This window comes from Onthophagus taurus, chromosome 10 (genome assembly GCF_036711975.1).
Source record: "Onthophagus taurus isolate NC chromosome 10, IU_Otau_3.0, whole genome shotgun sequence".
Classification (NCBI taxonomy): Eukaryota; Metazoa; Arthropoda; class Insecta; order Coleoptera; family Scarabaeidae; genus Onthophagus; species Onthophagus taurus.
Genome location: NC_091975.1, coordinates 15,697,050 through 15,718,635, shown reverse-complemented (window position 1 = coordinate 15,718,635; position 21,586 = coordinate 15,697,050). Strand labels below are relative to the sequence as shown.

Here is a 21,586-nt window from a genome sequence, read left to right as displayed (position 1 = left end):
AGTTTTTCTGTATTCTGCTCCGGATACCGTTTTTTTTCAACACTCTTGTAATTTCCACATTCTTGAAAAAATCTCCACAATGGTGCATGTGGGAGCAAAAAAGTCACAGACCATTGTGTTAAGGGCACAATTTGCTACAACCTTTGTAGTAAAAGTTTTTCTGTATTCTGCTCCGGATACCGTTTTTTTTCAACACTCTTGTAATTTCCACATTCTTGAAAAAATCTCCACAATGGTGCATCTGGGAGCAAAAAAGTCACAGACCATTGTGTTAAGGGCACAATTTACTACAACTTTTGTAGTAAAAGTTTTTCTGTATTCTGCTCCGGATACCGTTTTTTTTTCAACACTCTTGTAATTTGCACATTTTTCAAAAATTCTCCACATTGATGCATCTGGGAGCAAAAATGTTGGAGACCATTGTGTTAAGGGCACAATTTGCTACAACTTTTGTGGTAAAAGTTTTTCTGTATTCTGCTCCGGATACCATTTTTTTTCAACACTCTTGAAATTTCCACATTCTTGAAAAAATCTCCACAATGGTGCATCTGGGAGCAAAAAAGTCAGAGACCATTGTGTTAAGGGAACAATTTGCTACAACTTTTGTAGTAAAAGTTTTTCTGTATTCTGCTCCGGATACCGTTTTTTTTCAACACTCTTGTAATTTCCACATTCTTGAAAAAATCTCCATATTGATGCACCTGGGAGCAAAAAAGTCACAGACCATTGTGTTAAGGGCACAATTTACTACAACTTTTGTAGTAAAAGTTTTTCTGTGTTCTGCTCCGAATACCGTTTTTTTTCAACACTCTTGTAATTTCCACATTCTTGAAAAAATCTCCACAATGGTGCATCTGGGAGCAAAAAAGTCAGAGACCATTGTGTTAAGGGCACAATTTGCTACAACTTTTGTGGTAAAAGTTTTTCTGTATTCTGCTCCGGATACCGTTTTTTTTCAACACTCTTGTAATTTCCACATTCTTGAAAAAATCTCCACAATGGTGCATCTGGGAGCAAAAAAGTCACAGACCATTGTGTTAAGGGCACAATTTGCTACAACTTTTGTAGTAAAAGTTTTTCTGTATTCTGCTCCGAATACCGTTTTTTTTCAACACTCTTGTAATTTCCACATTCTTGAAAAAATCTCCATATTGATGCACCTGGGAGCAAAAAAGTCACAGACCATTGTGTTAAGGGCACAATTTACTACAACTTTTGTAGTAAAAGTTTTTCTGTATTCTGCTCCGAATACCGTTTTTTTTCAACACTCTTGTAATTTCCACATTCTTGAAAAAATCTCCACAATGGTGCATGTGGGAGCAAAAAAGTCACAGACCATTGTGTTAAGGGCACAATTTACTACAACTTTTGTAGTAAAAGTTTTTCTGTATTCTGCTCCGGATACCGTTTTTTTTTCAACACTCTTGTAATTTGCACATTTTTCAAAAATTCTCCACATTGATGCATCTGGGAGCAAAAATGTTGGAGACCATTGTGTTAAGGGCACAATTTGCTACAACTTTTGTGGTAAAAGTTTTTCTGTATTCTGCTCCGGATACCATTTTTTTTCAACACTCTTGAAATTTCCACATTCTTGAAAAAATCTCCACAATGGTGCATCTGGGAGCAAAAAAGTCAGAGACCATTGTGTTAAGGGAACAATTTGCTACAACTTTTGTAGTAAAAGTTTTTCTGTATTCTGCTCCGGATACCGTTTTTTTTCAACACTCTTGTAATTTCCACATTCTTGAAAAAATCTCCATATTGATGCACCTGGGAGCAAAAAAGTCACAGACCATTGTGTTAAGGGCACAATTTACTACAACTTTTGTAGTAAAAGTTTTTCTGTGTTCTGCTCCGAATACCGTTTTTTTTTCAACACTCTTGTAATTTCCACATTCTTGAAAAAATCTCCACAATGGTGCATCTGGGAGCAAAAAAGTCAGAGACCATTGTGTTAAGGGCACAATTTGCTACAACTTTTGTGGTAAAAGTTTTTCTGTATTCTGCTCCGGATACCGTTTTTTTTCAACACTCTTGTAATTTCCACATTCTTGAAAAAATCTCCACAATGGTGCATCTGGGAGCAAAAAAGTCACAGACCATTGTGTTAAGGGCACAATTTGCTACAACTTTTGTAGTAAAAGTTTATCTGTATTCTGCTCCGAATACCGTTTTTTTTCAACACTCTTGTAATTTCCACATTCTTGAAAAAATCTCCATATTGATGCACCTGGGAGCAAAAAAGTCACAGACCATTGTGTTAAGGGCACAATTTACTACAACTTTTGTAGTAAAAGTTTTTCTGTATTCTGCTCCGAATACCGTTTTTTTTCAACACTCTTGTAATTTCCACATTCTTGAAAAAATCTCCACAATGGTGCATGTGGGAGCAAAAAAGTCACAGACCATTGTGTTAAGGGCACAATTTGCTACAACTTTTGTGGCAAAAGTTTTTCTGTATTCTGCTCCGGATACCGTTTTTTTTCAACACTCTTGTAATTTCCACATTCTTGAAAAAATCTCCACATTGATGCATCTGGGAGCAAAAAAGTCACAGACCATTGTGTTAAGGGCACAATTTGCTACAAACTTTGTAGTAAAAGTTTTTCTGTATTCTGCTCCGGATACCGTTTTTTTTCAACACTCTTGTAATTTCCACATTCTTGAAAAAATCTCCACAATGGTGCATCTGGGAGCAAAAAAGTCACAGACCATTGTGTTAAGGGCACAATTTGCTATAACTTTTGTGGTAAAAGTTTTTCTGTATTCTGCTCCGGATACCGTTTTTTTTCAACACTCTTGTAATTTCCACATTCTTGAAAAAATCTCCACAATGGTGCATCTGGGAGCAAAAAAGTCACAGACCATTGTGTTAAGGGAACAATTTGCTACAACTTTTGTAGTAAAAGTTTTTCTGTATTCTGCTCCGGATACCGTTTTTTTTCAACACTCTTGTAATTTCCACATTCTTGAAAAAATCTCCACAATGGTGCATCTGGGAGCAAAAAAGTCACAGACCATTGTGTTAAGGGAACAATTTGCTACAACTTTTGTAGTAAAAGTTTTTCTGTATTCTGCTCCGGATACCGTTTTTTTTCAACACTCTTGTAATTTCCACATTCTTGAAAAAATCTCCACAATGGTGCATCTGGGAGCAAAAAAGTCACAGACCATTGTGTTAAGGGAACAATTTGCTACAACTTTTGTAGTAAAAGTTTTTCTGTATTCTGCTCCGGATACCGTTTTTTTTTCAACACTCTTGTAATTTGCACATTTTTCAAAAATTCTCCACATTGATGCATCTGGGAGCAAAAATGTTGGAGACCATTGTGTTAAGGGCACAATTTGCTACAACTTTTGTGGTAAAAGTTTTTCTGTATTCTGCTCCGGATACCATTTTTTTTCAACACTCTTGAAATTTCCACATTCTTGAAAAAATCTCCACAATGGTGCATCTGGGAGCAAAAAAGTCAGAGACCATTGTGTTAAGGGAACAATTTGCTACAACTTTTGTAGTAAAAGTTTTTCTGTATTCTGCTCCGGATACCGTTTTTTTTCAACACTCTTGTAATTTCCACATTCTTGAAAAAATCTCCATATTGATGCACCTGGGAGCAAAAAAGTTACAGACCATTGTGTTAAGGGCACAATTTACTACAACTTTTGTAGTAAAAGTTTTTCTGTGTTCTGCTCCGAATACCGTTTTTTTTCAACACTCTTGTAATTTCCACATTCTTGAAAAAATCTCCACAATGGTGCATCTGGGAGCAAAAAAGTCAGAGACCATTGTGTTAAGGGCACAATTTGCTACAACTTTTGTGGTAAAAGTTTTTCTGTATTCTGCTCCGGATACCGTTTTTTTTCAACACTCTTGTAATTTCCACATTCTTGAAAAAATCTCCACAATGGTGCATCTGGGAGCAAAAAAGTCACAGACCATTGTGTTAAGGGCACAATTTGCTACAACTTTTGTAGTAAAAGTTTTTCTGTATTCTGCTCCGAATACCGTTTTTTTTCAACACTCTTGTAATTTCCACATTCTTGAAAAAATCTCCATATTGATGCACCTGGGAGCAAAAAAGTCACAGACCATTGTGTTAAGGGCACAATTTACTACAACTTTTGTAGTAAAAGTTTTTCTGTATTCTGCTCCGAATACCGTTTTTTTTCAACACTCTTGTAATTTCCACATTCTTGAAAAAATCTCCACAATGGTGCATGTGGGAGCAAAAAAGTCACAGACCATTGTGTTAAGGGCACAATTTGCTACAACTTTTGTGGCAAAAGTTTTTCTGTATTCTGCTCCGGATACCGTTTTTTTTCAACACTCTTGTAATTTCCACATTCTTGAAAAAATCTCCACAATGGTGCATCTGGGAGCAAAAAAGTCACAGACCGTTGTGTTAAGCGAACAATTTGCTACAACCCTTGTAGTAAAAGTTTTTCTGTATTCTGCTCCGGATACCGTTTTTTTTCTACACTCTTGTAATTTCCACATTCTTGAAAAAATCTCCACATTGATGCATCTGGGAGCAAAAAAGTCACAGACCATTGTGTTAAGGGCACAATTTGCTACAACTTTAGTAGTGTAAGAATGCCGGTTCTAGACCGGAAGTTGCTCCTGCTGCTCCTGCGGTGACTTCACGCCTCAATGTATTAGGTATAGGGGGGGATACCAACTAAAGTTTGGGGGAAAAAAATTAGGTTGGTATTAAAAGTAACTAGAGATCTAGGGATTTTTAGAAAATTAAATAGAAAAATTTAAATACAATGGCGCCAAATATGATTGAGTGGTGTAAGTACTAGATTTAGGAATTTTTTATAAAATTAAACAGAAAAATTTAAATATATTGACGCTAGCTATGATTGAGAATTGAACTGTAAATTAGCGTAACTTGAGTTGAAAAATTAAATGGTGGTGGTGGTGGGAATATAGGATTAAAAATAATAAAAATCATTACATTTCAAATTAACAATAAATTATATTAGCATAATATATAAAAAAACCAATATATAATATAATCTGTGATTAACATGAAATGACTACATTTAAGAAATATATATATATATATATATATATATTGGGATGATGTTAACGAATTGGTAGATCGATTGAAATTGTTGTACGCTTCACATGCGGCAGGAAACAATTCCCATATTAATGAAATCACATCCATTATAGAAGAACTGAAGGAGAGCGGCGTTATATCATAATAATAATAATAATTTATGCGTACCAATGAACGATCAAGCGTGAGTGGTGTGAGCATTGATAAGTTTGGTCGTACATTACGTTCTGCGCGGAATAAAGTATTGAATGATGAGAATTTAATTACATCTCAACGCCATATTGGATTCCCTTTAACCGTAGATGGAGATTATGATATCCAGGGGCGTAAACTATCTAACGTTCAACAACCGACGGATGAAAATGATTGTGCGATAAAAATTTATGTAGACGAAATATGTGAAACATTGAAAGCTACAAAAATTAAGGTCATAATAGCGGACGTTCAAAGAATTATTGAAGATCATAGTAAACGTATACATCAGGTGTCAACAAAAATTGATATTAAAAACTCTACAGTCTTACGTGACATTAAAAAAAATAACGCGGAAATCCTATTAAATGGTCAGCAAATTACAACTCTAACAAAATCATTCAACAATAATTTAAATGCATTTGATATACTCACAACAAATCTTTGAAATGGGATACAGGGTGTTGCAGATCGTCTACTTGATATGGAAAGCACTATAAATTCACGACTAGATATATTGGAGAAAAAAAGTTAGACTTAATCCATGAGCGTAATAATGCAGGTTGTTACGGTTTTATTAGAATTTAGATTTGTTTTCCTTGTTTACATATTTGTGGGGTTATGTTTGTTTGTTTTTCATATCAATTCATCCTTTTGTTGGTAAGAGGGCGTTGTTGCCAGAATAAATAGTAATTTTTATTTGATTTGGGATGAGTTGGTATGAATAACTTTCGTATAAAAATGTGTTCCTTCTTCGTCTCTTCCTCTGTTTGTGAGTAACCTTGGTGGTGTCCAGTAAAGATCGGATTGCTTGTGGATTATCGAAAAGCGTGCTGATTCTGAGAAGTGAACGGCGTGAAGACCGTAACTCAATTATCTCAATTGGGGCTTCTCATCCGAAGTATCGGGATCCAACGTTATTTTGTGACAAAAGTGAGAATACGAAAGTAAAAGTATTTTCAAGCGGAATCTTTTTTATTCGGATTATTTTTCCGACAAGCCATAGCGATCTTCTTTTTTAACACCCTTGAACACAGGCTTCCCGGAGTGGAGGTAATGTTGTGATGTTATTGTTAATGTTTGTCTAATGTGTTTTTTTTTTGTATCAACTAAAAAAAAAAACATTATTACCAACAATCCCGTCTGGCCGAAAAAAAGTGAACCCTGAAGCCGGTTACGACGCGGGGCCAATTTGTGACGACCACGTGTGGGGAGGTGAGGAAGAAACTACGAACCACTGTCTCTTTATTGGACCGTCTATTTTGTTAAGATTTCGTTTGTCAATTGTGAAACATTAATGGTACGTACCACATTTTTGTGTCGACCGTAATTTTATAATTTTTGTTTACATTGATGAGATTTGTAAGGCTTAATAAAGGAGAGGGAACACATTTACTTCTATCATTTAACCTTCACCATCCACTGCGGGAGGGCGTCGGGTTGGCACCCAGCGTGGTCGTGGCAGGTCTCAGCGGTGAGTTTACGGCTAGTGTCCAATTGTGGACCAGGAATCTGCTTCCCCTGACATTTGGGCTGACCGGGTTGAGTTCAAGAAAAAAAGTGGTAGCAAGGTATCGAAAGCGAAACAAACTATAGTTGAAGAACTTCATCGTCCCGCTAGACGTTTATTTCCTAGACGAAGAACTATACTGAAGGGGATCGATGATTTATGGCAAGCTGATCTTATTGAAATGATAGAATTTGGTAAAATCAATGTTAGACATGAATACATCTTAGTGGTTTTCGATTGTTTTTCAAAGTATCTCTGGATGCGTCCGTTAAAAAATAAATCCTCTACAGATGTAATACACGCGTTACGTTCAATTCTCTTTGAAGGTCGTGTACCTAAAAATCTACAAACAGATCAGGGAAAGGAATTTTACAATACACACTTCAAAAAGTTGATGATGGAATTTAAAATTAATCATTATTCAACGTATAGCGTAATGAAGGCTGCAATAGCTGAACGCGTAATTAGAATCATAAAACAAAAGTTGTATAAAATGTTTAGTCTTTACGGAAATCATAAATGGTTACACTTATTGGATGCTATTACAACTCAATATTATAATTCAAAGCATTCAACCACGAAAATGAAACCATCTCAAATAAATTCGAAATCTGTAGAAAATAAACTTCCCAATACGGTGTACAATCATATTAAAATTGCCGGTAAGGGAAACTTTAATATTGGAGATGTAGTTCGCATTAGCAAGCATAAGCATGTCTTCGATAATGGATATTTACCCAACTGGACCACTGAGTTATTTAAAATAGTTAAAACACAAATTACGAATCCAATTTCTTATTTATTAGAAGATATGAATGGACAACCTATTAACGGAGCTTTTTATGAATTCGAACTTCAAAGATCCAAACAACCTGATGTGTATCTTGTCGAAAAAGTGTTAAAGAGAAGAAAGAATCAAGTGTTCGTTAAGTGGTTAGACAATATCGTTTAGGTTTAAATGTTTCTTTTCTAAGTAAAACGTATATTTACTTCGCATTATTGTTAACTTAAATATTAACAAATCCTATTATTTATTTAAAAACTTTTAATTTTTCACATCCTTATAATTAATTAGAGTTTTAAATTTCTATTTATCCGTATTTCATTTACACCAATAATTCTATTGCTCAGCATTATTGTAAACCACAATGTAATTTAACACTTCCACTGACGTGGTGCATTGAACTTTACTGAACCACGGTGATTTAATAAAAACTGCTTAGTTTGCATTTTTATGTAATATTAATACATATTATTTCTAGAAACGTTTTACTTCACATTCATCTGTGGAACTAGCAACATCAACAGTTTTAATAAGCGGTTGCTCTCGTTAAAGTTTATATTTGAAACTCTCAATTTCAAATCTCTTTAAAGATGTTCGCGTGCGATAAGTGTCAAAAGTCATTCAGCGCCAAAAGGAGTCTCGATCGGCACACACGACATTCGCATACTAATTACGTTAGGAACGAGTGTTCTTTATGCGATAAATCTTTTTCGAGATTCGATAGTTTTGAAAATTAGTGCATGGTTTAGAAGTTGGTCCTCAGCGTCAAGCGCCACCTCCAGCAATGGCAAATTATTCGAAAGCGAAATCCACCATCGATGTACCACCATCTACATCATCGACGGTGAGGTCAATTTTGCAACCTTCTAAACGTCTTCCTCAACCGCTATCGGGTGATAATGGTTTAGAAGTTGGTCCTCAACGTCAAGCGCCACCTCCTGCAATGGCAAATTGTGCGAAAGCGAAACCCACCATCGATGTACCACCATCTACATCATCGGCGCCGACGGTAAGGTCAATTTTGCAACCTTCTAAACATCTTCCTCAACCGCTATCCGGTGATAATAGATCAAAGGTATGTGATTTGTGTGGAATTTCTTTCACAAATCATATGGCTTTGGAGTCACATCTCAGGATGAATCATACGATACAGGTTGAGAAAGGTGTTGAGAAGATTGCAACTTGTTACAAAGATCGAGTTGCGTCTTATAAAATATCTGGAGGTCGTGATGATGATGATGATATCTCCACATATCTAGCGCGTACTCGAAATACTGTCGGAAATATTATCACACCTTACATGAACCTGCTCGGTGAAGGTGCAACTCGAGCTTTTATCCATTTTTATTAAAACAACAATTAATGAAAATGGAGATGAGACCGTTACCGCGTCCGAAAAGAATTTTAATACCAAATTCGAAGTAATTACACAATTCGCCGATTTTAATGAAACTTATGATGAGATGGTGGCAAGTATTAACCAACAAGCTGAAGAGTTTCAGGAGAGGGGGTCCGGTTGAGCCTTCTTTTCTATTTCATACCTTCTTCTAAACATAAACAAATTCCAACCAATACCCGGCTCGTCGTACATCCCGCTTCCAGAATCAATCGCTACTAAGAAAGCGTGCATTAACATCAAAAACTACGATGACAACGCTTGCTTAGCTTGGAGTCTCGTATCTCATCTGCGACCGGTAGAAAGTAATAGAAACTTAACATCATCGTACCCGCACTTTTCAACCGTATTAAATTTAAAAGATATAAACTTTCCCGTGCATTTAAAAGACATCCCTAAAATTGAACAATTAAATAATTTAAGTATAAATATTTATGAACTAGTTAAATCATCCAAAGAATACGTGGTGGAAGGAGCAATTTATTTTACAAAAAATCGACGGGATACCCATATAAATTTACTTTATTTATATGAAAATGGACACGGACATTACGTTTTAATTGTAAATCTATCACGTTTGATTTCTAAACAAGTATACAACCACGGTCATTCTGTACACCTTTGCGATGGTTGTTTAAGACGCTTTTCCACACAAAAGTTGTTAAACGATCATCAACTGCATGATTGTAATCATATTAAAACCATTTTACCATCGAAAAATGTGCGCTCAAGGCCAAACTTTCTAGGGTCGTATACGCCTGAAAATATTTTACAATTTAATAATTATAAATATACTCAAAACGTCCCCTTTGTTATATATGCGGATTTTGAATCGATTTTAAAGCCGGTAGAGTTTTGCGAACCTAGTACTTCAACATCTTTCACCGAAGCGGTAGATATACACATGCCGTTTAGCTTTGCTTATTATATCGTTTCAACATCCGATGTTAAATATTATAAATTCGAAACGTATATGGGCCTCGATTGTGGTAAAGTTTTTGTTTCAATTTATATTTATTTACAACGAATATTTAAAATGTATTAAACCAATGCTACCTCTAACCGCTGAAGAGGAATTGAAATTTAATTCAGCTTCGTTATGCCATATTTGTAAGTCACCGTTTGATGGTTGTAATCAGAATAAGGTTCACGACCATTGCCATATTACCGGCAGATTTAGAGGTGCCGCACATTCAACGTGTAACCTTAATTTCAAACTCCCTAATTTCATTCCGATATTTCTTCACAATTTTAGCGGCTATGATTCACACTTATTCGTAAAGGAATTAGCTGATATCGATTCGGAGGGTGGTATCGATGTTTTACCCAACAACAAGGAAAAATACATTAGCTTTAGTAAAAACGTTTTAGTTGATCGCGTTAAAAAACAGCACAAAGATGATTTTGAAAACGTCTACATGAAAATGCGCTTTGTAGATTCATTTAGGTTCATGGCATCCTCTCTCGATTCGCTCGCCAGCAATCTTGTGGACGATGACTTTATCCACGTTAAAAAATTTTTCATACGTCACGAACAGTTTAAATTGTTAACAAGAAAGGGTATTTTTCCTTATCAGTATATTGATTCTATTGATAGATTGGGTGAAACATCATTACCCTCTAAAGATGCTTTTATGAATAAGCTGAGCTTCGATGGTATAAGTGAAGATGAATACAATCATGCGCAAACCGTTTGGCGTACATTCGGGTGTCAAAATTTACGTGAGTATTCTGATCTATATCTAAAGACCGATGTACTTTTACTTGCAGACATCTTTGAAAAGTTTCGAGAAGTTTGTTTTAGTACTTATGGGTTAGACCCTGCCCATTATTATACAGCGCCAGGTTTATCTTAGGATGCTATGCTTAAGTTCACGCAGATCAAACTCGAACTTTTAACAGATATAGATCAGGTACATTTCATTAAAAAGGGAATTCGCGGGGGCATTTCGTTTTGCGGCCATCGTCACGCTAAGGGAAATAATAAATATATGACCGATGGTACTTTCAACACCGATTTACCTTAAAATTATTTGATGTATTGGGATGCAAATAACCTCTATGGATGGGTAATGTCTCAATATATGCCCGTTAATGAGTTTGTTTGGTTGGATGCGGCCCAAATTGGAAGTTTCGAATTTAGAAACGTATCCGATACCTCAGATTACGGGTATATATTGGACGTTGATATTGAATATCCGCGCGAATTGCACGATTTGCATAACGACCTACCATTTCTAGCCGAAAATATATGCCCGCCAAACTCTAAAAGCGTGAGCGATAAAAGACTTATTCCAAATTTATTTAATAAGAAAAATTGTGTAATTCATTATAGAAATTTAAAGCATGCCGTCGCTCACGGTCTTATAGTTAGAAAAAGTAATCGTATTTTATCTTTTAAACTATCAGCTTGGCTTAAACCTTACATCGACGTTAACACACATTTACGCCAAACTGCCAAAAATAGTTTTGAAAAGGATTTTTTTAAATTAATGAACAATGCGGTTTTCGGTAAAACTATGGAAAATGTAGATAAAAGGGTCGATGTGAGGTTAGTGACAAGTTGGGAAGATATACGTAAGAGAACGGGTAGACCAAAATTAGGGGCACGTAGTCTAATTGCTAAATTAAATTTTAAGAATATAAAAATTTTTACGGAAACATTTTCGGCTATTCAAATGGAACATCTGCATGTGGTTTACGATAAACCGTTATATGTAGGGTTTGCAGTTTTGGAAATTTCTAAATTACTTATGTAACAATTTTATTATGATTTTTTGAAACCTAAATTTGGTTCTGAAATTCAATTGTGCTACATGGATACCGACAGCTTCACTGTGTCCATTACCACAGATGATGTGTATGCATTCGTAAAAGATAATTTAGAACGCTTCGATACGTCAAATTATCTTCCGGATAATGAGTTTAGCATTCCACTACAAAATAAAGCGGTATTGGGGTTGATGAAAGATGAAAATTCAGGTAGAATCATGTCAGAATTTATTGGTTTACGTTCTAAATTGTACGCTAATAGGGTCTGTTTCGGCCGTATCACTAAAAAGGCTAAAGGTGTAAAGAAGGCTGTGGTTAAACGCAAAATTATCTTTGAACATTATTTGGAATGTTTAACGTCAAAAAGAGATATTTACATGAAACAATACTTGTTCAGAAGTCAAAAGCATAGCATATATACCATGCTACAAAATAAATTGGCTCTTTCATCACGTGATTCGAAACGTTATATTAATGATGATGGGGTGAGTACATTAGCGTGGGGTCACTATCGTATCAACACTCCATTATCATAAATAGTTTATATTTTTTGATTATATAATTGTAAAAAAAGGATTTCGATGGTTGAATTGCGAATCGCGTTTAAATGTGATTTTCTATTCCCTTTATGTTGTAAGTTCAATTCGGCCACTAAGGTATTTGTTAACATTACTCCATTGAAATCCTTTTTATTATTTAAATTTTTGATGTAAATCCATTTTAGTTGTAAGTTAAATTCTGCTGTTATTTAGTTGACTTTTAATAAATTATGTTTAATTGTAAATTTAAATCATATGTGTCTCAGTTACCTTTTAAAAATCGAAGTGTTCACATCGTCGTCATAATGTCTTGGACTGACTTTCGGCTTAAACTGAAGCAGTGTTTAAATACCGATTTCCCAGAAGAAATTACTCAGCTCGATTTGGTACTTGTAGACATACGAGACATCGATGGTGATAAAATAAATGATTCGCAATTTGTACAGTTTTGTGAATTTGAAAATAACATATGGAGGGTTTATCGCAAGGGTGATATTCTGTATGTTGGTAGTGATGAAGACTTTGAAGATCATCGAAAATTTAAAAATTTCCTAAAAGTTAATGGATACTTTCCTGATAATGAATCAGCTAAATTAATTATTGACGACCATATTAATGTTAATGATTTTGAATATATTAACGATTGTTATTACAATTATAACTATTGGCATGTGTATCGTAATGCAAATACTATATTTGTTAATTTTACCGATTGTTAAATTTTGTATATATTTAATTGTGTATAAACTTTCAAGATTGTATTTTAAAATGTTTCAATATATTTAAATTGGGTTAATTGGGAAAATTAAATTGTATTATTTAAACCTTTTCCTTCTTTTATTTAAATGTATTTTTTTTTACGTACATCATTTTTGTTAATGAAAACGCATTAAAAAAATTTTATAATTTGTATTATTTTTTTTTACTTTCTTAATATTAATTATATATATAGCATTTCATTTAGGTCAATTATTCCATTGTTCAGCATTATTGCAGCGCGCCGCGCCGATTGTAACTTAACACTCCCGTCAGCGAGGTGCATTGCACTTTACTTGGTGATGCGCCGCGCCGATTGTCGTAAGTTGACACTTCCGCCCCGGCGAGGAAAGCATTGTATCGCGTAACTCATAATCAGTTTTACTTTAGAAACCGAACGTGTCAAACGTAAACCGCGCGCAATGTCTCGTAGTCGTCTCTGTGTTTTTCTTTTTTTCGCTCTCTGTGAGTTTAAACCAAAGAAAAAATTTATTCGAAGTTGAGTTGGATTTATCCGTCAAACGTAAACCGCGCGCAATTTCTCATAGTCGTCTCTGTGTTTTTTTTTCTTTTTTTTTCAGTCTTTGTGAGTTTAAACCAAAGAAAAAATTTATTCGAAGTTGAGTTGGATTTACTCCTTTTACCATATTTATTGTTAATGGAAAACGTCTTACGAGCTGCCAGATGATCTGCTCTTTTTTTAAAAGTAACCAGATCTAGTTCCTTTTCCAATACCAACCTATATTTGTTTTCTCCACAGCCATAGGTTGGTACCCTTCCTTATCCTTTTACATTGGGTTGATGACGTCATGTGGAGCAACCTCTTATCTAGAATCGGCGTTTCTATACTACTGACGATCCATTCATCGATTATCACCAGTCAATCGAAGGTATTTAGTTCAGTTAGGATACGAAGTGTTAAAGTAATGGACATTTTAAAAGTAACCGATAAGATAAAAACAGATCACTCTATCGTAAGTTATGAATTCCATTCGCATCAACCGTTTGGATCGACCACGTTCGATAACAATGACGAAATTAGAATTTCAATTCCGGAAATAGATAATTATACTTTACCGAGCGAGAGTTATCTATACGTCGAGGGTAGCGTTCGTAAGTTAGCCGCGGATGGAAGTATAACAAAAGATGCCAGCGCAACGGGGCAATTGGTTAACAATCCCGTTGCATTTATGTTTAGCGTTATTCGATATCTTATTAACGGAGTACATGTTAATGGTGTGTGGAACGTCGGTATAAGCTCATGCATGAAGGGTTATTTCTCATCTACACAGAACGAGGTGGTGAAATTAGAGAACGCCGGTTGGCACATAAAACCTTGGAAAGATCACGTAGCGGGTGTTTCAAAGGCTTTAGACAAAAATGGAAATTTCGGTCGTTGTTAGGATTCGCAGAAGATTTCAGAAAGATCATGATGAAAGTTCGACAGGAACTTGTGCTAATTCGCGGACACGATGATACTGACGTCATCTTTCAACCGGCAGCTGCTCCGAACGACGAAAAATTGAAATTGATCATTAATAAAATTATATGGAGATTTCCTCACGTGGCGGTTGGATTACGCGAACAGTTGGCATTAACAAAACTATCGGAAAGAAACGTAGACATTCACGTTCCTTTTCGATCGTGGGAAATACACGAGTACCCTCAATTACCTCAAACTACGAAGCAATCTTGGGCCGTCAAAACTGCTCCACAATTGGAAACGCCTAGGTTTATAACAATCGGATTTCAAACAAATCGAAAGGGAATATTTAAGGGAAACATGGCATTATTTGATAATATAAACTTAACGAACGTAACCGTTTTCTTGAACGGAGAACGTTTTCCGTACGATTATTGCGTCTCGTTTCGATGAGATCGTTTGTTATTTGTGCCGTTCAACAAAAGAATTTTAACAATACCGGTAAAAGAATTGCCGGAAAATGAATGCAAATTAGAGGTTGGTGCGCCGATGTGTCCCTATCATAAAAAGAGACCAAGTATGTGCTCCTTGTCGAATGTTTTTTATTTATTTTCATACGTATTCAGAAATCTATAACTATATGTAAACGAATTGAGAAAGGCAGACAAGTAGTAGCGGTAGAGCAGTTCAAGATGGAACGTCTTTGGCGGTTAGTTACCAGATTAGGACTTTCAACTTTTATAATTAATAAAGTGTGGGATATTATGGAAAGATACGAATCTGATTTATCTTTTGCGAATATTAAAAACTACGAATTATGTCATTTACCAATCGATTATTATATCAATAAAGTAAAGCCATTAGATTTGGCGGCGGTTTGGTTTAAATTACCGTTGAAGTATAGAAACGATGAGCGATTACAAAGCAAGCTGCCCTGTTTTGAACATTATAATTTGCCTCATTGGGAAACGCATATTGATGGTCCACCATCGGCAAGAAAGGATTGTTCTTTATGTAAGGTTTAATATATAAACATTGTCAGTTATAGATTGTAAATTATAATAATAATAATAAAAGATTGTAAAAAGTATAAAAAATTGTTTTAATTTGAAAGAAAAAAGCATTTGTATACGTTGAGTTGGGTACTGTTGGGTGGGGTACTGTTGGGTTGTAAAAATTGTTGTAAATTGAAAAGAAAAATCAAGAAAAAGGAAGAGAAGAAGAAGGAAAGAAGAGAAAAAAAGGAAAAAAAGAAGAAAAAAAGAGGAAAAAAAAGAAGAAAAAAAGAAAAAGGAAAAGGATTGTTTATTGAAGCTCCTCCCACGCTCCTCCTCAGGCTCCTCCCAAAAGTGGAGATGGAAGAGTAGGGATGGGAGTGGGGATTCGGAGTTGTAATCTAAAATTCTGATCACTTCCATTTTTTGTTTGATCAGTTCGATCAGTTTTGATAACTTCGTTATCTCGGCGACTTTTTTCTGGTAAGTATAGCCTTCTTTTCCTTTGCATATATTGTTGCTAATCTGTTTTTTTCATTCCTATAGCTCCTTCTATTTTAAATCTTATTTTTTGTTGGTAAGCATAACTTTATTATTCGAACGTTTGTATCCTAATATCTACGATAATTTTTTATCATTCACATCCTATCATTCAGTACCCACTGCAATTAGATTTTAACGTTCTTTTCATCAAGCGATGTAAGTATACATGATTTTTTATTAAAATAAAATAAATTAATGTATGAATCTTTTTTTTATCAAGATGTCTCAAGACGGTTTTAGTCAAATTGATTTAACTGCTCCCGGTTTCGCCAGCAGCCAGGAGCCATTCCTGTTAAACAGTTTTGACATGAACCTGTTGAACATATCGACTGTTGAGAAGGCGCTGGATCCAAACGTGCAGCCTAATGAGCAGCCAATGGATCCTAACGTGGAATCTAATGCGCAGCAAGATCCGTCGCTTCTGAACGTTGCAGGTTCCGCGAATGTCGACGATAAAAATGTGAAACGCCTTTCACTTCGTCGGAATTCGGGGAGCCGTGAACATTGGAAGAAGGCTGCTGGTGTGTGGGAACCGTCAGAAAAGTATAGAGAGGAAAGACAAGAAAGAAGGGAGGCACGTGCTCGGTCGCGACGTAGCCAACGCAAGTATGTGTCAGTTGAACCAGCGACCCCGTCGAAGGTTGAAATGACACAGTCGAAAGTGGTTACCGAGAACGTGTCCGATAAATCCGACGACTCTCTTGCTTTAATGGCGGTATCACAACACTGTAGTACCGTAAACCGGAAGTATCTTAAAGCTATTAAGGCTCCTTTTTCTTCTTCTAAAGCTTCATTGGCTCCCGTTACTAACTCAAATATCCCTAACACCGAAATTCCTTCGTTAAGCCCGAAAGTACACATCTTAAGGGTTGACAATATTCCTGCTAATATTCCTGCTACTTCAGATATTTCCGATGTGTCTGCCAGCCTTTTTTCAAACGCAATGTGTACAGCAGTAGAAATTAATAGTTTGTATCAAAATTTTTATAAAGACCTTCATGCAAAGGTTCTTCAATTGCAGACCTCTTTGAGAGAACTTTCACAGTTTAGAGAAGGGCTGGCGTCGAGCTGTAACAACCGTTTAACAATATCGCTCGACATCACCATAGCATCATTAACCTGTGAAATTAAAAAGGCTGAATCTATTTTATCTAGTTTCACTACTAATAGCGTAAACTTCCCTTCCTAGCTTAAAGATGACTTCCAACAACATGAGTTATAATCACATGATCAGATTATGTAATGTGGAGCGGAAAGTTGCCTCGTTGGAGGTGAAAGTAGAGGCACTGTTTAAATTGGTACGTTATATTTATAATCCTTTTTTCCAAGTCATTAATTTTATCTTTTTAGGTGCAGAGTGTGTCAGAATCGGCTGTGGTGAGGGGCGAAGTGCATGTGCACAACATGCATATTAACCACTGCACCACAGCCGTTAGTTCACCGACTCCGGCAACGACTCTGGCAACGACTCCGGCAACGACTCCGGCACCAGCAGCACCACCGCCTTACGAAGAAACGAACCAATTACATCCAGAAGAGGAGGAGTGGTAACTACTCCTTCTCCTCTTTTTATTAAGTTAATTTTTATGTTAATTTTTAAGTTAATTTTTAAGTTAATTATTAAGTTACATTGATATTATTTTTATATAAATCAATATATTTTATGTCTCTATATAAAGTTACATTTGCTAAATTTTTATTCAGTCTTATCCTGTTAATGTCATAATTCATTTAGTGCGAGAATCATGATCGATAAGAAACTAAAGTGTTTACCGCAACCGCTAACACTGCCAATACTAAATTTTAGTAAAGGTACCACCGAAGAACATTTTACAAGACACAGTAATTTATTTGGTGGAAAATGTAAGCGAGGTTTAATTGTAGGACCCTCTGGTGTCGGAAAAACAAATGCTATGTTATCGCTTTTACTTGCACGTAATGGCTTCCGCTTCCTAAACTTATACTTATGCTCCAATTCGTTATACCAAAATAAGTACGATTTTTTAAGACGTTTAATTGAACCTATAAAAGTAGCGTAAGAATATCCGGTTCTAGACCGGAAGTTAATCCTGCCAATCCTGCGGTGACGTCACGCCTCAATGTATTAGGTATAGGGGGGGGATACCAACTAAAGTTTTGGGGAAAAAAATTAGGTTGGTATTAAAAGTAACTAGAGATCTAGGGATTTTTAGAAAATTAAATAGAAAAATTTAAATACAATGGCGCCACCTATGATTGAGTGCTGTAAGTACTAGATTTAGGAATTTTTTATAAAATTAAACAGAAAAATTTAAATATAATGACGCTAGCTATGATTGAGAATTGAACTGTAAATTAGCGTAACTTGAGCTGAAAAATTAAACATTTCAAATTAACAATAAATTATATTAGCATAATATATAAAAAAACCAATATATAATATAATCTGTGATTAAATTGAAATGACTACATTTAAGAAATAGATGCCGATGGAATTTCATCATTTGAACCAATATTCTTCTTCTTCTTCTTTATAAATTCAATCTTTTGCACAGTACATGTCTTGTTAAGTTCAAGTTCTCCAAGATATACCAAACAGATTTCACGTAGTTCAACAATTTCAGCATCGGAAATCACTTCAGCAATACGTTTAGGTAGAAACACAATAAATCCAGCTTCCAGTTCAACAATTGCCGTAGGCCAAGCTCGGCTTGGAATACGTTTAGCTGCTACAATTGGATACGGTGTATGTAAATGTAAATCACTCACTTTTTTCTTAGGTAAAAATTCACACTGTCCTAAACGATTTAGCTGTTCCATCTTTTCAATAAGCGGTGTATAAACTTCAAGTGAACAGTTTGGAGTGTAAGTTCGGAATAAATAAATTTCGCACCAGGCGGTAGAGATACTGTAACCGCAAAAAAAAATAATGTGGTTAGACGCAATAACATCTCTCTAGATAAACAAATTTCCAATAACAACTGTTGATAAAATTTAAAAAAATAAAATTATCAAAAGGAAAATTCGAGAAACAATAGAAATTACTCACAGTATAAAAAATAAATCGATCCTAAGTGTTCCCAACACATCCCAATGGTTGGTAAACCATGTTCTCCACAATCTCAATATGATTTCGATGGGCAACATCCCGTAAAGCTCAAATACATGAATTCTTTTTTCAGTCTTAAATTCACAAAGAATTGGTTGAAGATTTTAAAATTGGAAACGTATCGTCCTTTAAAATCTCATTTTCATAACGTTTAGGTATATAGACTTTAAAATCCTGCAATTGAATTAAAACAATAAAAAAAAACTCGATGGTGTAAATTAACATACTTACCAATGAGATTTGAACCATAGCTAAAGTGTGATGTAAACAGAAAGTAAAGCGAATAAACAATTAAACCATCGAGAACTTTTCAATAAATTACAATAAATACGAATAAATTAACTTAAAATTAAAGTATGTACTATCGTCATTAATACTATAATGACCCCAAGCGAATGTATTAATTCCATTATTACAAATATATCGCTTGGAGTCATTTGGTGATAGAACCAATTTATTTTGTAATGCTGTAAATATGTTATGATTGAAACTTCTAAATAACGTTTGTTTTTTAAATAAAACCGATTTTGAATTTAAACAATCTAAATAATTTTGAAAAGATATGTTGTTTAACAATAGCTTTCTTAACACCTTTAGATTTCTTTGTAACCCGACCATCAGCGACCCTATTCGCATACACTTTAGACCTCAAACCGATAAATTCAACCATTATGTTTCCGCAATTGTCGTCTTTCATTTTATCCAAAACAGCTTTATTATGTAACGCTATGTCAAACTGATTATCAGGACTGTAGTTCGATGTGTCAAATTTATCTAAATTCAATTTCACGTCTCTATAAACATCATCGGAATCAATTAGTACGGTGAAGCTATCGGTATCCATGTAACATAAGCGAATAGATTCACCGTACTTTGGTTTTAAGAAATCATAATAAAAATTATACATTAACAATTTAGACAATTCTAAAACCGTAAAACCAACATATAGAGGTTTATCGTAAACGACATGGAGACGATCCATTTGAATTGCCGAAAACGTTTCTGTGAATATGCTTATGCTTTTAAAATTTAATTTCGCAATTAAACTTCGAGCTCCTAAACGAGGACGACCGGAGATTTCGCTAGTATGAACATCATCCCAACTGGTCACTAATCTTACATCGACTCGTTTATCTACATTTTCCATGGTTTTACCAAAAACTGCATTATTCATTAACTTGAAAAAATCTTTTTCAAAAGAATTATTAGCGGATTGGCGTAATGCTGTATTCTTATCGATGTAAGATTTCAACCAGGTAGACTGTCTGAACGATAAAACTCTATTAATTTTAGAAACTTTAAGACCGTGAGCAACGGCCTGCTTTAAATTTCTATAATGCACAACATAATTTGTTTTATTAAATAAATTTGGAATCAATCATTTATCGCTTTCACATCTACCGTTAGGTGGTAAAATGTTTTCACATAAAAAAGGTAAATCATTATGCGTATCATGCAAATACTCGGGGTATTCGATATCTACATCTAAAATGTAACCGTAATCTGAAGTATCTGATATATTATTAAAATTAAAATTTAGAATTTGGGTATCATCTAACCACTTGAAATTGGAAACCGGTAAATATTGCGACATCGCCCATCCATACAAATTATTCGCGTCCCAATACATTAAATGCGATTATGGTAAATTGGGGTTATAATCATCCATATATTTATTATTAGCTTTAGCGTACCGTAGGAAGCATTGAGAAATACCTCCACGGATACCTTTCTTAATAAAATGAACTTGATCTATATCCGTCAACAATTCTAATTTAATTTTGGTGAATTTCAACATGGCATCCCAAAATAGTCCCGGTGCCGTATAACAATGCGCGGGATCTAAATCGTAAGTTTTAAAACAAACTTGCCTGAATTTTTCAAATACATCAGTCAATAAAAGAACATCAGTCTTTAAATATAAGTCGGAATATTGTTTCAAATTTTGACAATTAAATTCTTTCCACACACATTGAGCGTGCGAATATTGCTCATCGCTTATGTCTTCTAAATTTAATTTGTTGTAAAACATGCTTTTAGGTGGTAGTGATGTATCATTTAGTTTGTCGAAAGAGGTTATATAATTGTATGGAAATATACCCTTTTTCGTTAACAATTTAAAATGTTCGGGGTGTGGAAAGAATTTACGTATATTGATAAAGTCATTTATTTCGAGGTTGCCGGCTAAAGTGTCTAATGAAGATACCATAAATCTAAACGAATCAACAAATCTTAATTTCAAAAAAATATTTTCAACAATTTTATCTTCATTGATTAATTTATCGACAAACACTCTTTTACTGAAACCGATATATTTTTCTTTATTGTTAAATAAATGCTTTAATAAATAAATGACAATCGTAACCGCTAAAATTATGAAAGAATATTGGAATAGAATTTGGAAGTTTGAAATTTAGATTACAATTTGTATGGGCAGGTCCCCGGTATTTACCGCTAATATGACAATGATCACGTACCTTAATCTGGTCAGATGTGAAAGGATTTTGACAAATATA

General features: G+C 34.7%; 2 protein-coding genes and 1 long non-coding RNA gene across 3 annotated transcripts; 1 reads left to right on the top strand and 2 right to left on the bottom strand.

Moving 5' to 3' along the window:
- Positions 1-7,267: 7,267 nt before the first annotated feature.
- Positions 7,268-7,726, top strand: LOC139431636 (uncharacterized). Its single transcript, XM_071199635.1, has one exon. The coding sequence runs from the start codon at positions 7,268-7,270 to the stop codon at positions 7,724-7,726; it is 459 nt and encodes a 152-aa protein (XP_071055736.1).
- An 11,144-nt stretch (positions 7,727-18,870) lies between these two features.
- Positions 18,871-19,415, bottom strand: LOC139431564 (uncharacterized). Its single transcript, XR_011641648.1, has 3 exons — positions 19,302-19,415; positions 19,011-19,244; positions 18,871-18,942 (listed from the first exon to the last, which is right to left on the bottom strand). It is a non-coding gene; the product is annotated as an uncharacterized lncRNA (long non-coding RNA).
- Positions 19,416-19,581: 166 nt separating this feature from the next.
- Positions 19,582-20,700, bottom strand: LOC139431635 (uncharacterized). The gene is made up of 2 exons (XM_071199634.1): positions 20,534-20,700; positions 19,582-20,401 (listed from the first exon to the last, which is right to left on the bottom strand). Exons 1-2 carry the CDS (start codon positions 20,698-20,700, stop codon positions 19,582-19,584), a joined length of 987 nt encoding a protein of 328 aa, XP_071055735.1.
- Between the last annotated feature and the right edge of the window lie 886 nt (positions 20,701-21,586).